The sequence below is a fragment of the Muntiacus reevesi genome, chromosome 7 (genome assembly GCF_963930625.1).
Source record: "Muntiacus reevesi chromosome 7, mMunRee1.1, whole genome shotgun sequence".
NCBI classification, from domain to species: Eukaryota; Metazoa; Chordata; class Mammalia; order Artiodactyla; family Cervidae; genus Muntiacus; species Muntiacus reevesi.
Window position 1 is genome coordinate 55642160 of NC_089255.1, and position 20930 is coordinate 55663089.

General features: G+C 37.8%; 1 protein-coding gene across 5 annotated transcripts in view; it reads left to right on the top strand.

Annotated features, from left to right (window-relative positions):
- The first annotated feature begins 999 nt into the window (after positions 1-999).
- The window catches only part of ATOSA (atos homolog A), an 83854-nt gene continuing 63923 nt past the window's right edge, over positions 1000-20930 (top strand). Inside the window, exons 1-2 of one of the 5 annotated variants that reach the window (XM_065941717.1) lie at positions 1000-1948; positions 2264-2380. In XM_065941717.1, coding sequence (XP_065797789.1) covers positions 2365-2380 — 16 coding nt within the window. In that variant the 5' untranslated portion in view covers positions 1000-1948; positions 2264-2364. Of the gene's footprint in view, positions 1949-2263; positions 2381-20930 lie in introns of those variants that run through there. The other 4 variants (XM_065941718.1, XM_065941719.1, XM_065941720.1 and 1 more) reach the window with 4 other exon arrangements.

Sequence of the window (20930 nt, forward strand, 5' to 3'; positions counted from 1 at the left end):
GTGGATTGCTATTTCCTTCTCATCCAATTGTGATTCTTGTATGCAAAATTGTTTCTTTTTTAAAAAGAGTTTTTATACTGAAACCAAGAGGACTGTAAATTTTGTTCTTCTCTGTCTCTATTTTAAGCTCACAACTCCATAGGTACTTTGTCTATAAAATGAGTAGCTAATAGCTTCAGTCCTTGCTAGGGTTGCTTTTTTTAATTACAGCAGATCCTTGTCATCTGTTTGTGTTGAAATGATGACACAACATCGCAACACGAAATGTCATCATGTCACATTGTTATAGCACAACAACAAAATTACAGCTCCCCAACAATAACACGGTGTCAAAAGTGTCCTCCTGCCATGAGTCAGTGTTTCAGAGGTTATAAAAGTTATTTTTAGCACAGCAAGTGCCTCAGGAGCTTGGGTTCTGAAGCCTACTAAAATTCCTAGTGATGTGAAAGAAAAAAAAAAAAAAATCTAGGGTGAGGAGGGCTTCTTGTTCTTAAACTCCCCAGTCCCTGAAGCGTATGGAGGCCCACTCTCGTCCCGGTCACAATTAGATCCAGCTTCCACTGTGCACTGCAAGCCACTCGGGGATGGGTCGCAACTCTGCGCCAGCATCCCGTGTGGAGGAGGAGGAGGAGACTATAATTATCCTCCACGTCTGGGGCAGGCCCTCGGATGACATCTCCCCGGTTACCCTGTGCTCTGATAGCGCAGCTCTGGTTCCTGGTCCCAGACGCGCTTCAGCCAGCTCGAAGGGCAGACAGGAGGCGAGCGCCGCCGATGCGCCTGGCGCCTCGCAGGCCTTCGGGGCTCCGCCAGCCCCTCGCAACCCGCCGCACCTGCAAGGAAACCCAGGCCCCCAGGCTAGCGCCCCTGGGCGCGCCGGGCGTTGTCATAACAACCGGGCGCCAGCCGCTGAGGCCGCCGGGGAGGAAGTGACGAGCGGTGGGTTGGCTGTTGTTGGGACACGTGACCCGGGCAGTGTTTTGACAGGGCAAACAGCAGAGAAAGAACTGGGCGAGCGAGGGGGCCGGGGAGCTGAGGCGCCAGAGCTAGAGACAGCGGGCGGGCGAGGAGCTGGCAGAGGCGCGGGGCGAGCGGGCCGGCCGGGTCGACAAGCGGCCAAGGCCCGAGGGCCGCGGGGCTCGGGTGCGAGTCGGACAGAAAGAGGGGCTGAGCGTCGGGAGCGGAGCGAGGCGGCGGCCAAGGCGGGGGTGGATGGCCACAGGGGCGCCGGGGAGCCGCGTCGGGCTTGTCGTCTCGGGCCCCCATGGTCCCCTAGCGCAGCCTCGGGGGCCGCTGCGCGCCACACTCCGCTTTCGCCGGCCCTGCGCCTCTCGGAGCCTCACGTCTGAGGTGGGAGTGTGATGTGAGCCTCTGGGCTAACGGCGGAGAGAAGTGCCAGGAGGAGGAGGTATTGGGACGCGAGGCGAGAGAGAGTTAGTCAGCAGAGGTCGGCCGAGGGAGCCATGAAAACAACTCTCCGGCTGGGAGAGGGGCCGGCGCGGCGCTCCGGACGGCGGGACTGAAGGAAATCCGGGGCCGCGGCGGGACGGAAGGGGCCCTCACCGGCAGGCTGCACCGAGCAGGGGCGGTCGCCCGCCTGTAAACACCTTCCCGGGACGACCCTCAGGCCCGGCCTCTCAGGGCCAGGGGTGTTGCAGGGGCGAGCCGGGACAGCACAGCATAGTTCTTTGGGGACTGGGGGCTGGGCACGAGGAGATGTCTCGCGTTTCTTTCTGATCCTCTCATTGTGTAAACTTGGCCGCGGTTGAGGCAGGAAGACTAGCCAGCGGGTAATTACACAGGTGAGGCCCGGCGGGGCGGGCAGAGCTGTCGGCGAGGCGTTTGGGGTCTTGAAGAGATTCCTGCGCCCAAGTCATCAGGTCCGAGCCTTTCTATACCAGTCACTGCGGAGGTGCCACTGTTCCCAGAGGCGTTTTTTTACAAAGGGGTTAGTTAGCTTGAGTTGCTTGATTCCCCCCCCGCCCCCCCCGCCTGTACATTCAAGTTATAAATAGATCTTCCTTTTGGTTTGGAGACGCTGTGTCAAAGAAGGACACTTTGGCCTGGAGAGCACAGGGGCGGGGAAGAAGGGTGCTTGGTCCGGAGTCGATGGGGGAGGCGGTGTAGAGTTTTGCTTTTTTCAGACCTGCGGATGGTGCTGTCACTGCTCTTAGTGCCAGGAAGAGGCCTGTTAGCAATAGTTTTCTTGCAAGATCGAGTGTTAGGGCAGGACCAGATTAATTTTATTTTGACCTCTTTTTAGCGTTTTGAAAACGAAGCAGTAGCTGCAAAATCAGCGGCGAGCCTGTTGAAGAGAACCCACACGTGTATTTCACAGCACCTTGGGTGGATATCAGCGTGAAAATGAAGCCAGACCGAGGTACATAATTTAAGTAGGATTTTTTTTCTTGTGCCCCATTTTAGAAAGGTTAACCTAATTCTGCGGCAGGATCAACTGAATTACATATGATTATTTCTGTTAGAGATTTCCAGCTGGTAAGGTAGAGAAGGGCACAGGGAAGGGTTAGGAACTAAATGGGAGAAGGCATTCTTCAAAAGTGCCTTCAAAATGTTAGTTTCAAGAGATACTTAAAGTGAAATTTTCAATAACAGCATTTTTATCTGGTGCCACAAAATTTGATATCATTTGAGAGTTACACATTTTTAGGTAAAGTCAATCTAACTTCAGTTTTAAAAAAGTTTACAAGTTTACTCAATTTGAGAATTTGAACTTGATAAACAGAGAAAATTTAAGATTGTTTGAGTTAACAGATATTATTTGCCATTGCTGATTTTTGTGCTTTAAGCAAACTCTCAAAGTTTGAACAAATCCCTGGAGTACTTTGCAGTATATCAGTATATGGACAGGGCTACTGAAATCCCTATAATAAGTACTGTAAATTTGCCATTTTCTTTCTAAAGCTGTATTTTCAGGACTTCTGGAAATAATGTATACACTATGTTTTTCAAGCACTTCAAAGGAATTGAAAAACCCATTTATCAGTCTGCTTTTGATTCATAGCAAGGACCAACTTTAGAAGATTTTTAATGTAGTGGTAGTTAGGAGTTACAGTAATGTGGGAATTTGGTTCTAAGGAATATTATAAGAAGAGGATTAATGTATTTGGTAGGAAGTTGGGCTAGGTGACAGAGTCCCTTCCCAATTTGAGACTTTTGGATTGGAAATGTTAATTTATCCTTATGAATTAGATGCTCATTTAAAAAAAGATATAGGAAATTCCCTGGTGATCTAGTGGTTAGGATTATGTGCTTGCACTGTAGGAGGCACAGGTTTGATCCTTGGTAGGGAACTAAGATCCCACAGGCAGCACAGTGTGGCAGTAAATAAGTAAATAAATAAGACAGAAAAAAAAAAAAAAGGCATGTTAATTTTAAAAAATAAAATAATTTGAAAAGATATGTGTTAAACTGGTTATTTTTTCCATATATTATTTTCAAAGTGGCTTAGAAAGTCAAATTCTCTTTCCTATTCAGATATGTCTCTGGTGATATTGTCTTAAAATGCACTAGAAAGAAGTGGAGAAAGCCATACTTAATTTAGAGGTTTAAATTAGTTTTTAAGTGTTTTAAGTGTTTGGTTGATTCTTAAAATCAGCTTTGTATGTTTTAAGTATTAGCAACTACATTGCTACTAATCAGGTTGCTTATGTAGATTGCCAAGTTTAGACTTTTAGATTACACCAGTGACTTTGGAAAGCTGGCACCAAGGTCAGTAATTGCATCTCAGAATAAACAAACAAATAAAATCAAAGTCATTGTTTAAAAGTTACTTTAAATACTTACACAAATCTCTATTTTAGCCAAAACTAGTACTAAGCTTGATAAACTATTATCTGTTAATGTAGATTACTAAAAAATGTAAATACATTTATGCATCAAGTTTCCTAAAGAAGTGACTTTTTTTCTCATTGAAAATTGTAGCTTTCTTTAGCATTATGATGTAAAAATGAGGGAATCAAAAGTTTGGTACTCTGACTATATTTTATGAGTCTTTAGGCCCATGGCTTTCTTTTGACCATGACCTAGAGTAAGTAGTATCTTTTACTTCGCAAATAGTACAGAAATACTGAAATAAACTTTTCAGAAAACATACTTACTATGTGCATTGTGGTCTTGTATTTTTCTCTTCTATTTCTATTTTTAAAAATTGCTTGCATAACCCATTGAATTGATCTGTGGTTGGCAAGGGACAATTATGGGAGAGCTAGACAACAGTAATACTTCACTTTTTCTACGTTGGTGTCTAAGAAACTAGCCTATATGAGTTTGTTTTCTGGATAGCTGAAACTTCACTCTTTAAATGCCAAAATTTTTTCTGTTGTACTCATAACATGTGGACAAAGATTTTTTTTTTGCCTCTAACTTAAACACCTTCAGCCTGTTTTCTTTAAGATCTGATTTTTGAATTCCCATGCTGTCAGTAGTCTTTGTTGTCAATATGCTTATTCTTGCTTTTAATATCTGTGGTAAAAAACTAGATAACCATACTTAGCACTGAGTTCTCTAAAAAATGAGAGTAAATAGGGGAACCTTCAAATATTCATTCAGAAGCTGAGACAAGTACAAAATGAGCCTCTTATCCTACACAGTTGCATGTGGTAGTTGGTTGGATAATCTAAAAAGTTAAAGTGAGGAATCAGAAAAAAATAATGCCTTAATTATTTTGCCTGTTGATGTAGGCTAAAGGTCCTTCTTTAGAAGTGGGAGTGGCAGGGAATGGAGCCTGTTTAATAAGAGTTAGATGTGATCTTTCTTATGTAAAGCACACCAAAAATGTAAACCTAAAGATTTCTACTTTTGATTTCTTTAAAGTGGAATAAGACTTTGTAAACAAATCCAAGGGTGGAATATTTTACATTTAAAAAATGTAAAATTCTTTTTTAATGTTTAGCGCAATTTTATAGATGTCTGTGTATACCAAGAATTATAAAGATATTTGTGTAGTCAACAGGAATGTGTCTTGGGGAAAGAGGGAATATATATTCATAAAAATATTCTATTTCCAAAGCAGTCAACATAGTTTTCACAGAAATAACCTATTGTTTGCATTCAAATAAATTCATTACTATAGAGTGGCATAAGTAAGTTTGGGAATAAACACCAGATATTAGCTGTTAGTTAAGCACACAACTCAACTAGCAGGAGTGTGCAGGAAACTGGATGTAATTTACTAGCTTTTAGTATCTATCAGTTTACTTTATGGAGGAAATGGAAAGCACTGGACAATATGGCTAGTTGATTAAGTGAAAATTAAGAGACTTTCTACTGTACTTTCAGGTAATTAAGATGTTACTATACAATGGCAATGTTTTACAGTAGTCAATAGAATTTTATTATAGTCTGAGGTAAATCTTTTTTTCTTTTTTTAAGATTTTTAAGCAGTTATATAACATTACTTGCACAATGCTGCCAGAGATGAGTCTTTGATGTTATCATTGGCACAGGTTTTGGAATCAGACTTCTATTTGTATCCTTGTTCCATTACTTGCTAGCTCTGTAATCTTCATCTAATTACTTAATTTCTGAGAGTTTCAGGTTCCTTGTCTGTAAAACAGGGATAATTCTAACTTCTCATGGTTGCTAGAAAGAAATATGACACTGGTTGACACATAGTAGTTTTTAAATAAATGATAATTATGTTAAACAAGATATTACAGATACTTATATGTTCAGTTATAAAATATGTTCAAAAAAGGTAAAGAACTAGTCAAATGTGCAATAACCTAGTAGTACCTTGTTTTGTTTTATATTCGTAGCCTGAAACCTGCTAAGGCTCAAGCAGATTTAATAGGCTTTTAATGTATAGGTATCTGAGAATATATAAAAGCTACAAAAGGATGCTTGATATATGTGGAATTTATTTCTCTGTCTTTTTGTTACTACGAGTATATATATGTTAATTTCTATGTGTAGAGGGTGGCATAGGCGGACCAAGCTTCCTAGGAATGCCTGTTTAAATGGTGTTAAATTCTGACTAGAGCTGGGCAGTTGGAGAGGTTAAACGATGTTATTTCACCTTGTACTCAAGGATGTAAAGTGTGGATCTGATCCTAGTTAGATATTGAATGCTCAGTGTTTCAAGAGATGCCTAAAGTATGGTTTTTGCACAGATGTAATTAAAGCATTTCACATTTTTAACATTTAATATTTATGTTATAAATGTGTGGTATTTATAATTTTGTATATTTTGAATTCATGGTATTTTTTTTCTATGAAAATGTATTTCAAAGTAATATAAGCTTATGTTTTGATTTCAAAGTCCCAAAGGTTTCAGAATTCCTAAGTTCATGGTATTGTGCAACAATTTAACTAGAATCAAAATCTTTTTAATTTAAAAGATAAATGTCAATTTTGCTATACTTTATGCTTTGTTGGTCTTCTGTGGTGGCTCAGTGGTGAACAATCCACCTGCAACGCAGGAGCTGCCAGAGATGCAGGTTTGATCCCTGGGTGGGGAAGATCCCCTGGAGGAGGGAATGGCAACCCACTCCAGTATTCTTGCCTGGAGAATCCCATGGACAGGGGAGCCTGGCAAGCCACAGTCCATAGGATCGCAAAGAGTTGGACATGACTGAAGTGACTTAGTATGCATGCACACTTGCTTTGGTTAGAGTTTTTTCATCAGACATTTCCAAGAAAGTTGTCTGAGCTTATCAGCTGTTATGAAAGATTAAGGCCTATAATATCTATGAAATCATCAAAGCATTAATAATTTAAACATACTGTGTTTCAATTCATATGAGTCATTCATTTATGAGTATTAAGTGAAAACTATTAATGCAAAACCTGTTGCACAAATAAAATACTAAGCAATTGATTTTTTTTTTTTTGAAGTTTAAACTGAGAGCAATGCTTAATTCCCTGCCCACCCCCGTGGATTGAATATTTGTATGCCCATAAAATCCACAAATTGAAATCCTTAGCTCCAGGATGATGGTAGTAGGAGGTAGGGGCCTTTGGTAGATGATTAGGTCATAAGGGTGAAGACTTCATGAATGGCATTAGTGCCCTCATAAAAGAGACCCAGGAAAGTACCCTCACCACTTCCACCATTTTAGGTTATAATGAAAGACAAATACCTAGTGAGAAAGCTGATCCTCACCAGGTACCCATATCTGCTAGTGCCTTAATCTTCGACTTTCCAGCCTCTGTAACTGTGAGAAATAAATTTCTGCTGTATATAAGTCACCTAGTTATGGTATTTTGCTATTGCAGACTAAATGGCCTGAGACACCCCCTTTTTTTATTATATTACAAATTTAGGCTTTAGCTTTAGTATTGCAGTGGCTTATGAACTTACCTAGAGTATAATGCAAATCATTTTAACCTCAAACATTTCTTCCTGGGCAACTGAAATGGGGAAAGAAATGGTAAGGACTAGAAAAAAATAGCATGGGAGGTAGATGAGTTTCTAACTTGCTAGTAGTTTCGTTGTTAGCCAATGTAAATCAAGCAACAGAAATGACAGAGGACAAGAAGTGTTGACTAGATTAAATAGAACAGCCTTTGGCTAAATTCCCTCAGTGGAGGTAGTGGTGGTACTATTACTAGTGACAGCTAACTCTTCTACATACTGTGTGCCAGGCACTGATCCAAGTAGTTTATATAACTCATTTAAACATCACAATTGTTCAAGAAACTAGATGCTGTTGTTAATCTTCTCTTCATAAATGAAATAGTCACAGTAATTTTTCCAGCTAATAAGAGGGCTAGCCCAGATTCAAAGTAAGCTTGGGTTGTCGTTCAGTCGTTCAGTTGTGTCTGACTCTTCGACCCCATAAATGGCAGCATGCCAGGCTTCCCTGTCCTTCACTATATCCCTGAGTTTGCTCAAACTCAGGTCCATTGAATCCATGATACCATCCAACCATCTTACCCTCTGTCATCCCCTTCTCCTGCCTTCAATCTTTCCCAGCATCAGGGTCTTTTCCAAAGAGACAGCTCTTCGCATCAGGTAGCCAAAGTATTGGAGCTTCAGCTTCAGCATCAGTCCTTACAATGAATATTCAGAGTTGATTTCCTTTAGGATTGACTGGTTTGATCTCCTTGCAGTCCAAGGGACTTGTCTCAACAGTCTTCTCCAAGCGCCACAGTCGAAACCATCAATTCTTCGGCTCTCAACCTCCTTTATGATCCAACTATTATATCTATACGTGACTACCGGGAAAACCATAGCTTTGACTAGATGGACCTTTGTTGGCAAAGTAATGTCTCTACTTTTTAATATGCTGTCTAGGTTGGTCATAACTTTTCTTCAAAGGAGCAAGCATCTTTTAATTTCACAGCTGCAGTCTCTGTCTCCAGTGATTTTGGAGCCCAAGAAAATAAAGTCTGTCACTGTTTCCATCTTTTTCCTCTTCTATTTGCCATGAAGTGATGGAACCAGATGCCATGATCTTCATTTTTTTAATGTTGAGTTTTAAGCCAGCTTTTTCATTCTCCTCTTTTCACCTTCATCAAAGAGGCTCTTTAGATCCTCTTTGGTTTCTGCCGTTATAGTGGTGTCATCTGCCTATCTTAGGTTATTGGTATTGACAAAACATGGTCCGCTGGAGAAGGGAATGGCAAACTACTTCAGTATTCTTGCCTTGAGAACCCCACGAACAGTATGAAAAGACAAACTTGGGTATATGCTGTAAACCCTCTGATTGGTAGGAGTATGTTATATTAAAATATTACAAGTTATTGGGGCCAAATTTGTTTAAAAACAGGCCCAAGGGAAATAAAAAACAGACTTGCTAATCATTATGATCTTGGAAAACTATATATCTTATTTATGTCTTACCTTTTTCATCTTTACGATGGAGGAAGTAATAGTACCTTGCCTTTAGAGTTATTTGAGTAAATAAGTTAGTGTATATAATGTGCTTAGAACTATGGCTGGGACATAGTAAATATTCATGTGTGAATGGCTTTTCCTACAATTGGACATATTCTAATTCAGTTAGTTATTTAAGGAAGGCTGGGGAGGACAAAAGAAGGGGCTAATTCAGCTGTACGTGTTTTATATACTCACTGTGACCTCAAGTCCGAAAATGACTACTGTTGGCCTTTCATCCACTTACTCTGATGGGTCTTGACACATCAGTATCTGTCAGATAACTGCTGGCTTGATACAACTTCTGAGACTCAATACTAAAGGGATTAACATAGAGGTTCCTTATGTTTTTGCCTGTCATCCTGTAAGAAAGATATGATTCAGTGAATAGAACACTGTCATTTCTTTGAAGGATGAGAAAAAAAGATAATTGGAAGGCAGAATTGAGAAGCTAATGTGTACACAGGGAGAGTAACTCAAAAGCTGATTTCATTTTCAAAAAGTGAAGAAGCCTGTGGGGTCTGAACATTCTGCACTGTGAACAAGTATAGGAAAAAAATTAGTTGTTAAATAAGGAATATTTACATTCATTTATTCTTTTTTCCATCTTAACTTTGCATCTAATTACAGTAGTGTCTTCCACTCAATTAAGGCTGAGGGTTTTAAAAACTGAGGGACAGTTTAACTTAGAAATTCCAACTGCATACTGACTTTTTTTAAATGAGAAAGCAAAATCACAGTACCAGGAAACAGTATTTCTTTCTCAGTAGGTAAACCAAAGTCAATTTGTCAATAGTTATTTCTGTCTTTCCTCAAATGGTTGAAAAAAATCTGACATTGATTATGTCAGACTTTCTTATTAAAGTGAAACAGAATCAACTGGGTAAAAATGCCAGTAGCTACTCAAAATATTAGACATTAATCCATGTGTAATACCAAAAACACCCAGCAATAACCTGAGTTGAGATTTCACATATATTCCTTTTCATATAAAAGAAATTCATTCAGTAAAATTATAACAAGGCTTTTTGAATGTCTTACCTTTGTTCAACTTGCCTGGTCCCTCTGGCCACCTTTTAGGTTTTTCAGTGACCGTTCACAGCCTTGTGTCTTGTTATTTCTTCTGCCTGAAAAACCTTCTCCCCAGTCATCACGTGGGTAGGTCCTTGTCATTCTTCTGATCTTAGTTTAAGTATCATTTTTCAGAGAGATATTCTCTGACTATGCTATCTAAAGTGTTCAATTAAAGTTAGCAGCTATTATTATTTATTAAATTAGGGTCCTTGTTCTGTGTCTCTGCAGTCTCTTTCGTAACATTTACCACATTATGTGATTTTTTTTTTTTCTTTGTTTATTGTCTGTCTCTACAACTAAATTTTAAGTTCCATGAGGACAGGGACCTTGTCTCTTGTTCACAACTGGATTTCCATCACCTAGCTGATGGTCTTATACATGGTGGGTGTGTAAGAGGTGCTTAAAGAAATGAATCACTAGTTTATCTCAATATTTGTGAAGCAAATAGGAGTAGAAGCAGATGACTAGAAATCATTGATTGTTTTACTGTCACCAACTGAAATTCTCTCACTTTAGGGATTTGCTTGCATTGTTGACAGTTAGGCTATTATCACAACATTATACCTAATTTAAAAAAAAAGATTTAAAATATATTTGCCCATAACTTAAAAGAATATGATATATTAAAATTGATTAAATCTCACTAAGTTGAAATAAAATTCTGTAAAATAACTAAGGTGTAGGCAAAAGCTCTTTGGTATAGGTGGTTCTAAGTTTATATACAGTTACTTAACAAATAATCCACAAAGAAGCATTTGCTGGTAGCTCTCTGCTCTCCAATCGCCATACTGAATTTGTTCCTATTGCTATTTCTTTGAAAGAGAGAGATTAAATTAATTGGAAAACCTTAGATTCATGAGTACAACTGGGCTTCCCTTGTAGCTCAGTTGGTAAAGAATCTGCCTGCATTGCAGGAGACCCGGGTTTGATTCCTGGGTTGGGCAGATCCCCTGGAGAAGGAAATGGCAACCCACTCCAGTATCCTTGCCTGGAAAATCTCATGGACAGAGGAGCCTGGTGGGCTGCAGTCCATGGGGTCGCAGAGTCGGGCATGCTGAGAGACTAACACAACACAACAACAGGATAAAGACTCAGGATTTAGAGTGTAGACTTGGGGCCTGTTTTATGGCTATGGATCAAGTTCCAAACCTGTTTTCCCATCTGTAAAATGTACTAGGCTCAAAATGTTGCTTCTGAGCTTCAGGTAAGATAATGTGTCAAAGAACTTTATAAGGTGTGAAATGCTATATATATTAACTGGTTTGCTGTGTAGACAGGATGATCTGTACTCATGAGCAAAGAGCTAGGTGCTCTCAGGTGTATCTTAGGGGAGGTCATTCTGTCTAAAAATACCCATTTATGCAGTACCTGGTTTTTACAGTTTTTAAAGTTTCCCCTTGTTATCCTGATTGAAATTACACCAACAGGAGAACCATTTAGATTAATAAGTGTATATTTAATTATATATTTTTGAAGAATATTGAAATGATGGCTATCTTTTGTTATAAAATTGGCTCAAATGTGTCCTTTTTAGCAGCATAGAGTTAAGACCCTAAGGCTTTAGGGTCAAACTTAGATAGAAATTCTGAATCTAGCACTTATCAGCCAAATGACCTTGAGCAAATTACATGACCTGTCAGAACTTCAGTTCTTTTTGTTCAAATACCGTTAACTTTAAGGATTGTGGGAAAGGTGAACGAGAACCCGTGGTTCAGCAACTACATGTGCCTGGCACGGGATAGGGATTGATTAGTGTTTCATTTCAAAGGATAAGCGACTTGAATCAGCTGTACTGAGGAAATGAATGTTTCCATGCTCTGTTGTGAAAGCTAATCATAAAAGGCGTAAGAGATCAACAGATCTTTATTGTTTGTCACTCTGAACCTTGCATTCTGGAATATACAACTAGAGGAACTCAGAACCAGTATGGAACTACACATCTGTAATGTGCATGCAAGGGGAGAGGGAAAGTAGGTAAGTGGAGCACACCAACTATTTCTGGGTGATCATACACCATTGTGAGCATTTAGAGCAGCATTAAGGCAGAGAGATTGGGATGGGGGTGGACACTAGAAGGAGGTTGATGAAAATTTTAAGAATGGTCAGATGGTGCCCCAAATTACTTTTTTCTTTATTTTAGAACATTAGCTAGGATTGATTCAGTGTTTGGACCATGGCCTTTTTGTTTCTGTGAGTCAGAATCTATAGACTTGTTCCTGATGCTGCAAGAAATGGCCTAATATTATAGGTTAAGAAGCTTTTGGTAGGCTAGCCTGGGAATCTAGTCATAACTTATTATTTCTAATTATTTATTATGTACTATTACTTATAAATAATATTTATTCAAAGTATGACCATTATTTGAACTTTAAAACTTATTCTCTTTGAGAGTGCAACTTGTTTATAGTTAGGAATTGACATTTTAAATTAATATGAAGTTTCCATTTTTTGTTTTCCTACTTATTAAGCTTATATATTCTGAATGGAATTAAAATTTTATAATAATAGCTGAAATCAGGCTATTTATAAAACATTATCCTGACAGTAGAGAATTCTTGTACATTTTAAAACCAAATTAGCCATTTTCTTTTGTGAAGAAATATCATGGTTTTGTGAAAAGAAGTGATCCAGTGGGTCACTTCTACTTAAATTCATAATAGTAAGAGAATTGTAACTTCAGCACTCAATATTGGAGATTTTGATCTGTTTTTTGCGGAGGCTGCACTAGCTTCCAGGATCTTATCTCTGGACCAAGGATCAAACCTCAGCCCTTGGCAGTGAAAATGTAAAGTTCTAACCACTAGACTGTCAGAGAATTCCCAAGATTTGACCTTAAACATAGCTTGAGGTTAAAGCTCTATATCATATTTGGTATACTTCACAAAAATTTTGACATACAAAAAAATTTTTGATGTACAAATTTTTTGATATATGAGAGAATTAGCCATAGGATTTCTTTAAACTTCCATACATTGCATGCTGTATTTCACACCCACAAAAAAAGTTAGAATCATAATTTTCATAGATTATGAACATCTTGCCACTTTTGTTTTATCTCTCTTGAGTGGTAGATCAGTAGATAGGTAGGTAGTTAGACAGACAGACATAAGCGCTTTTTTGTTTTTTTGTTATTATAAATTCAGAGTCAGTGGTGGACGTCATGACACTTCAACCCTGTGTACTTCTATGGAACTGGCTAGTAGCAGCATGTGACAGCTGATTGTATACATTTCTTCTCAACTCTGTCAAGTTGGTTGCTTGCTATCAGCAAAGGTACCAGTATTTACACCATGGAAATTGGCAGTGCTACAGACCAGGACTTTTTTTTTTCCCTTTGCAGAGCCAGTTGTTAAACATTTATCATCATACTACTGTGTGTATCTCCTAAAAATAAGCATTCTTGGGAGGGGATATACGTATAATTATGACTGATTCAAGTTGTTTTGTGTCAGAAACCATCACAACATTGTAAAGCTGTTTTCCTCCAATTAAAAAATTTAAAAAAAATTCTCCTATGTGCCTGTAATACAGTTATCATATCCAAGAAGTCTATTAGCACAATGCTAATATCTAATTTACTGTTTATATTCATATTTTTCTAGTAGTCCCAGTAATACTGCCTTTTAAGGAAGTAAGTTGCTTTCTGTTACAAAAAAGAGGTTAAACCCTGGTGTTGGACATTTAGAAAGTTTTTGGAGAATACCATAAGAATATATAAAGGTACAAGTGAGTACAAGTACTGGCTTTTGGAAAAAAAATAGGTCATGTAAATAGGACAGTTAATTAGGATTTTAGGGTATTTTTCCTTATTTTGTTTAACTTTTTTGAAAAAAAATTACTTAGACTAAGTGGATTTAAGAGGAAAATGAGTATTGGTAAAATTCCAGGACTTCTCAGTTGAAAAAAAAATTATATTTTAAATTATTTTTGCATTGGAAAGAATTCCATTTTTAATCCTGAAGCCTCATGCTACCTCTCTGACCTCATTTCTTGGTACTCTTCTAAGGTTCCCTGTACTCTAGGCACATCGATTTTGCTGTTCTTCAGTCACTACAAACACACTGATATCATGAGGACTTGGCATTTGCTGTTTCCTTTTGAACTATAAGTCTCAAGATTGTCTTTTACATCATTTGACTTTCTACTCAGTTGTCACTTCCTCAAAGTGAGGAAGTTGTCACATCCTAGACCACCTTAACAAAAGAGTACAGGTCTTTTCTTGACTCTTGATTCTGCATTACTCTTCATTGTCACTACTTGACTTGATGTTTTATGTTTATTTATTTGCTTTTATTGTTTTTCTCTCAATAAGAATGTAAACTTCATGAAGGCAGGGATTTAGTGGTGCTTACCATTGCTGTGTTTCCCAATGCATGGATTGATGTCTGGCATTTAGTAGCTAGTCAGTAAATATTTATCATTGAATGAATGCCTGCATGCATTTTAATATCTTTGTGTTGTAGCATAAAGCTTATTACTGGAAAAATTTTTGTATTGTTTTTCTGTAATTTGTTAGTTTCATAACTGTAAGAATTAATTCTACAGTGCCCAGTTTTGTTTCTAAACAGGAATATTTATTCCCACTTCTCAAAGTTATTGGGTGGATCAAATGAGATAACTATAAACAAACATAGTATAAGATACTTGTATATAGTAAATAGTAAAAGTAATGTCTACTATCAGAGTTCATAGGGGGTGATTAATTTCAGGGCAAAGCCTGTCTTTTGGCAGAGATAGCAGCTGTATTGAGCTTTAAAACACAGTATGATTTGATAGATGGAAATTTACAGAGACTAAGAAGGGGAAGACTGGAAGAGAGGACACAAGGAGCAATAAAGATGTTCCAGGGATAGCAGGTCGACTAATGTGAATTGGAGGGGTTGCTTAGGAATGGGGGAGATTAGGGTTTTAAATGTCAAGGACTTTGAGCTTCATTCATTTGATAGCAGGGCACCATTAATTAGTTTTCTATGATTAAAAAGAACTTCTTGGAAGAATAATTTCAGTACATTTCTATTATTTCATTATAAACCAGTATAGATACTGAATATCTGACAGTCTTAAAAAATCAGTTTTTTAGCTCTCAAAATTACATTATAACCTGGTATGATAAAAATTACCTAACACTCATCTCAACCGTTGGCTAATTGTTTTCTCCTCTGTATGTTTTCCCTTCACCACCATTCTTTGTAATATATGAGCGATTAATAATTATTGCCTTTTATGAAAATTCTCGGGAATATTAATATGGTACACAATACTGATTGTACCATGGCTCTTGTTTTATGATATGATTTGTCCAGGGTAGTAAACTGCATGGTTCATTTTAAAATAGCTGTGTGTTAGAACAAAGAAGAGGAAAACAAGATGAAGTTTGAGATTCCTTCTCTCATGGCAGAAACTTAATGAACTCTGCAGGATTAGAAGCCCTTACACTTTACAACCTCATGTGAGCTATAAGAGTGAGGAGATCCCCTCAATACTGATGAGCTTTTCTATTTCATAGAAGAGAATGAGCATATATCTTCTCCCCTATTCAATCCAATAAACATTTCACACCAAAGCTTTAAGAAAAGAATTTTGGTCATACAAGGGGTTTGTTCAACAGTGTATTGTGGCAGAAAGAACATAGCAGGAAATCTTAGATTCTGTCGTTCATAACTCCTTTCTTAAAAATTGTTTCTCTGGCCATGTGTGTTCTTAAGTTAGTATACTCGCTGTTTAGAAGTTGGAATAAGGAACATATCTATGCCTTTGAGGAATCTGCACTCAAATCTTAGTAATTATTTTGTTGATTGAATGCTGGTCCTGGAGACATGTTTCTGTAGTCCAGCATACAACAACCCTGGCCTGTGCTTTTTCTTGTAGCTTATGTTGCAGAGTTCAGGTATCTGCTAGGGGACTCTGAATGACTAACAATGGCAAAAAAAAAAAAAAAAAAAAAGTCATCAGGTTATATCATGGTGCAAATTAAATTCCATTCTGAAGAGCTCAGGACATGAAAATGCTTTTGTGATTCTGAGATTACTCTCAAAGTTATGCTATTGACAGAAATCAGATTTGAAAAGGTCCTTAGTGTGAGTCTCTCTCATTTTTTTACAGTTGATAAAGTATAAGTCCCAAAGGAAAAAATGTAACCTGTCCTAACTGTAAAAGTAAAACAAATTACCTGCTAACCAGTTGAGTATTTTTCTATACTATATTATTACCTCTGGCAAGAGCACAATTGCCCTAGATTCTGGCCCCAGAAATGACATCATGATCATTCAGCCTTCCTCAAGGAACTTGGAAGAAACAAAGGCTAGGTGATTATATTTTAACATTCTTCTCCAAGTAGTGTTTACATACTTTCAAAAGAAAGTCAAATGGTAATAAATAGACTCAATGTGAAGTAAATATTTAATCCTTGAAACTGGGATGCTAAAAGAGAAAGGAATATAAAGAAATTAGAGATAATGTCTAAAATTTAAAAGTTAAGAAATAATGTGAAGCTTATTATTAAGAATTATACAGGAATAAGTCCATCTTTAGTTTTGTCATGTAAAAAATAGGGCTAGTAATAGTACCTAAATAAAGGACTGGCGTAGTGGTTAAATGAGGTAATCCATGTAAAGTGCTTGGAATAGTATTTGACTCTAAAGAAATATTCAATAAATGTGACCTATTATTGTTAATATATTAACATTTCTTGAGCAAGTAAGAAAAGTACATGTTGTAAGTGCTCTGAAGGAAATATACAAAGGTTAAGAAGGTGATAACTTAGGGCAGGGAGAAGACCCCCTTGGTTGGGATGATTATCTAAGGCCTCTCTGAGAAAGTGAGGCAAAGATAAGGAGTAGCCTGCTGTGTAACGAGTGAGGAGGAGAACATTGCAGGCCAAAGAAGTAGTATGTTCAACGGTCCTGAATTTAGAAAGAGCTTGGCATGCTCTAAGAAACAAAAGAAGACCAGGGCATGTACCACTGTTTGGGCATCCTTTACTTGCTCATTTTAGACTCTCTCCTTCACTAGAGTACTTATTCTCCAAGGGCAGGACAGCATCTGACTTCTTTGCTCACACCTGTTATGGTCCTTGGCACAAGGCTGGCATTTATTAGATAGTTGAGAAAACATTTCATCACTGTCAGTTCTTTGTGGGTGAAGACTTAATCTTTCCTTCAAACAAGATAGCTAGGATGTAGCCAGTTGCTTATGGTTACTTTTTTAAAGGATATTTGGAAAACCTGATGCACAGTTGTAAAGTATTTCACATACCATATAATATTGTAAGTTTTATATTTTGACTCAGATCAGTGAGTTTTGTGGAATAAAAAAATTACATTAAAAATTTAACTTGAATTAACTATTTTATTTATCTATTTTAACCGTGAAGTTCACATTTTCTTGGGAGATAGGATGGGTTAAATGCTACCTGGGAAGGTCTTGATTTATGCCTGATGTCCCTGTGTTCAATCCTATTTCTCAGTTTGTCTCTCCTTTTTTATTATTTTGTACAATTTTATGTTCACACTAGTGTTGTGCTGTCCTGCTAATGCACTCAAATCTTGTCTTCTGTTAATTTGTGTTTTATTCTGTATTTAGCTAGCTTGTGTAGGATATTGTATCTAATATTTTACAATTTATGTGGACTCTTGTACTAAGTCAAGGTGTTGACTGGAATGCTTGCTTTGACTTAGTCAAAACACCTGGACTTTGTTTCAGAAAGTCTTGATTTCTAAAATGTTTCTACCAAACTGCACATGTTTTAGCAAAAAAAATTTTATTCAAAGTCATCAGAATTCTTATGAACAGTGTCTTCTATGATAAATGTTAAATTAGTGATTACACAGTGTATGGGTAAAATGATTTATTTTTAGAATTTACTGTTAAATATGGTAAAACTTTGGACAACTGGATTCCTTTCCCTCTCTTCTCCTGAATCATGTTCATTGAGCACCTGCTACATGCCTGGCACATATGTGGTGGAAATACAGTGATGAGCAAGAACTAACATGACCTTTGCCTTCTGGAACCTGTAGTTAAATGTAGTCTTTCCTGACTTTTTTCCTGAGTCAGATTAGGACTGGAGGTTACTGTTTTTGGAAGAGGTGCAAAGGGCCAGTAGGGGAACTGGCCCAGAGGAAGAAAGTAGCAAATAGCTTGCACAGACTTGTAGATCTTTGACATTCCACTACTCTTTTCTATTTGTTGTTGTCTCAAATATTTTTGGTTTGAACATAGGATTATGTGTATATGTGTTGGTTGTTCTATTTTTGTTTCTGAGAATAAGGAATGAAAATTTATTCTCTGTAAGTGCAAGTTTCACTTGAGGTGCTTAGTTCATGATACTTTGTTGATTTTCCCCTCTAGGTGATGCAACTAAAACCTTCCTGGTCTAAAAGGTTAGAAGCTATTGAGGTAGTAAAAAAATAAGTACTTTTCCCAAGGTTGCTAGGTAAAATAATTGTGTAAACTGAAATTGTATTGAAAATGAAAAGCTTTGAAAGGCTGACTACAACATTTGTGTGAATAAAAAGAAAATGCTCCCTCTACACAAAAGGGTAGATGCAGTAGTTACAGAATTCATGCATTCTGGTGGTAAATCTCTAGCAACTACTTCTTTCTCAGACTCAGCCTTTAATATGTGCTTCCAAAGTCCATATTGGTTGAATGTGATAAGGTAGAACCAAACACCTATTGGAGAGAATTAAGGTGGGGGGAGGGTCACTGACAGGTAGTATCACATGGAGCAGCAGGTTAAAATTTTTTTGACTGCTCACAATTACAAAAACAGTTGAAGTTGCTGGCCTATAACAGCATTCCCTCCTCCCAAACAAAATTCAGTACTCAGTCTTGCTCATGAAGTGGTAACTAATCTTTCCTTTTTCCTGTTTTATCTAAAAAGAAAAAGTCCCAGCCCTTTAGATTAATTTCACAGCACATATAATCCTACAGATTATTTTAGTATTTAGAGGAACTTGAAAGGCCTTGGTTAAAGTTCTGATTTTGCTTGTGGTTACTGGGGGGGACAATGGGGTGACAGGATAGTTAGGAAGTTTGAAATGGACATGTACACACTTCTATATTTAAAATGGATAGCCAGCAAAGTCGTACTGTATAGCACAGGCAACTCTGCTCAATGTTATGTGGCAGCCTGGATAAGAGGGGAGCTTGGGGGAGAATGGATACATGTATATGTATGGCTGAGTCCCTTTGCTATCTACCTGAAACTATCTCAACATCATTGATTGCCTATATTTCAAAATAAAATAAAAAGTTAAAAAAATAAAGTTCTGGTTTTGTCACCTGATCTGTTTAAGCTTAATTAAATTACCTAACTTCTCTGAATTTCAGTTAGTTCAGTTCAGTCACTCAGTCGTGTCTGACTCTTTGCGACCCCGTGGACTGCAGCATGCCAGGCCTCCCTGTCCTTCACCGACTCCCAGAGTTTACTCAAACTCATGTTCATTGAGTCGGTGATGCCATCCAACCATGTCATCCTCTGTCATCCCCTTCTCCTCCCACCTTCAGTCTTTCCCTGGATCAGGGTCTTTTCAGATGAGTCAGTTCTTCACGTCAGGTGGCCAAAGTATTGGAGTTTCAGCTTCAGAATCAGTCCTTCCAATGAATATTCAGCACTGATTTCCTTTAGGATGGACTGGTTGGATCTCCTTGCAGTCCAAGGAACTCTCAAGAGTCTTCTCCAATACCACAGTTCAAAAGCATCAATTCTTTGGCACTCAGCTTTCTTTATAGTCCAATTCTCACATCCACACATGACTACTGGAAAAACCATACCTTTGACTAGATAGACCTGTTGGCAAAGTAATATTTCTGCTTTTTAGTGTGCTGTCTAGGCTGGTCATAACTTATCTTCCCAGAAGTAAGCGTCTTTTAATTTCATGACCGGAGTCACCATCTGCAGTGATTTTGGAACCCCAAAATAAAGTCAGCCACTGTTTCCACTGTTTCCCCATCTATTTGCCATGAAGTGATGGGACTGGATGCCATGATCTTAGTTTTCTGAATGTTGAGCTTTAAGCCAACTTTTTCACTCTCCTCTTTCACTTTCATCAAGAGGCTCTTTAGTTCTTCTTCACTTTCTGCCATAAGGGTGGTGTCATCTGTATATCTGAGGTTATTGATATTTCTCCTGGCAGTCTTGATTCCATCTTGTGCTTCATCCAGGCCAGTGTTTCTCATGATGTACTCTGCATGTAAGTTAAGTAAGCAGGGTGGGTGAGTTTCAGTTTCCTCACTGGTTAAAATTGAGATAATAATGGTATTCATTTTAGAAGTTTGTTGTAATGACATAACCTGAGGAAAGTAGTTGTACCAGACTCTTAAACACATAATCAATGGCTATTTTTATTCTCTCCAGTTTGTTAACTTAGGAAAGTGAAAGTGATAATAATGGTGAATCCTATTCAGAGGAAAATGAATTCAGTTTTAGATATATTAGAGTTTGCATTCACACACATAGCCAGAAGAGTTCAGTCACATCATTTGGAAACAAGAGTGTATGAAATAGTCTGAAATTAACAAATTTTAAAAAAATGCAAGTAAACAGTATTAAAGCTTTGAGGACTTAACAATTGAGTCTTAAAGCTACATGAGGTTTTCTTAATTCCACCTAAACTGTTTTACTTTACTAGACTTTGTTAACATTCTTCAAAATTTAAAATGCAGGAACTGTCATTTGTATGACTATTGGCATAACTCGAATTTATGGCTAGTGATAGCTAGCTGTACGGGGGTGGCGATGATTGGTTGGGGAAAACAAACAGGACTTGGAATTAGACCTCAGTTAGATGATTCTGTTTCTTCATTCTTATTTCACAAAGTTGTGATTGTCAAAGGGACAAGTAAATATAAGATACATTATCTCCATGGAAATACTTTTACTAAAATATCATTTTATCAGGATAAAAAATTCTTGACTGGTTCTGGACTTTTAAGACTGAATCAAACATTCCCTTCTTTATAGTAGTGAAAGATTGACAACATCCCAGACCATGTCTTTAAAGAAATATGGGTA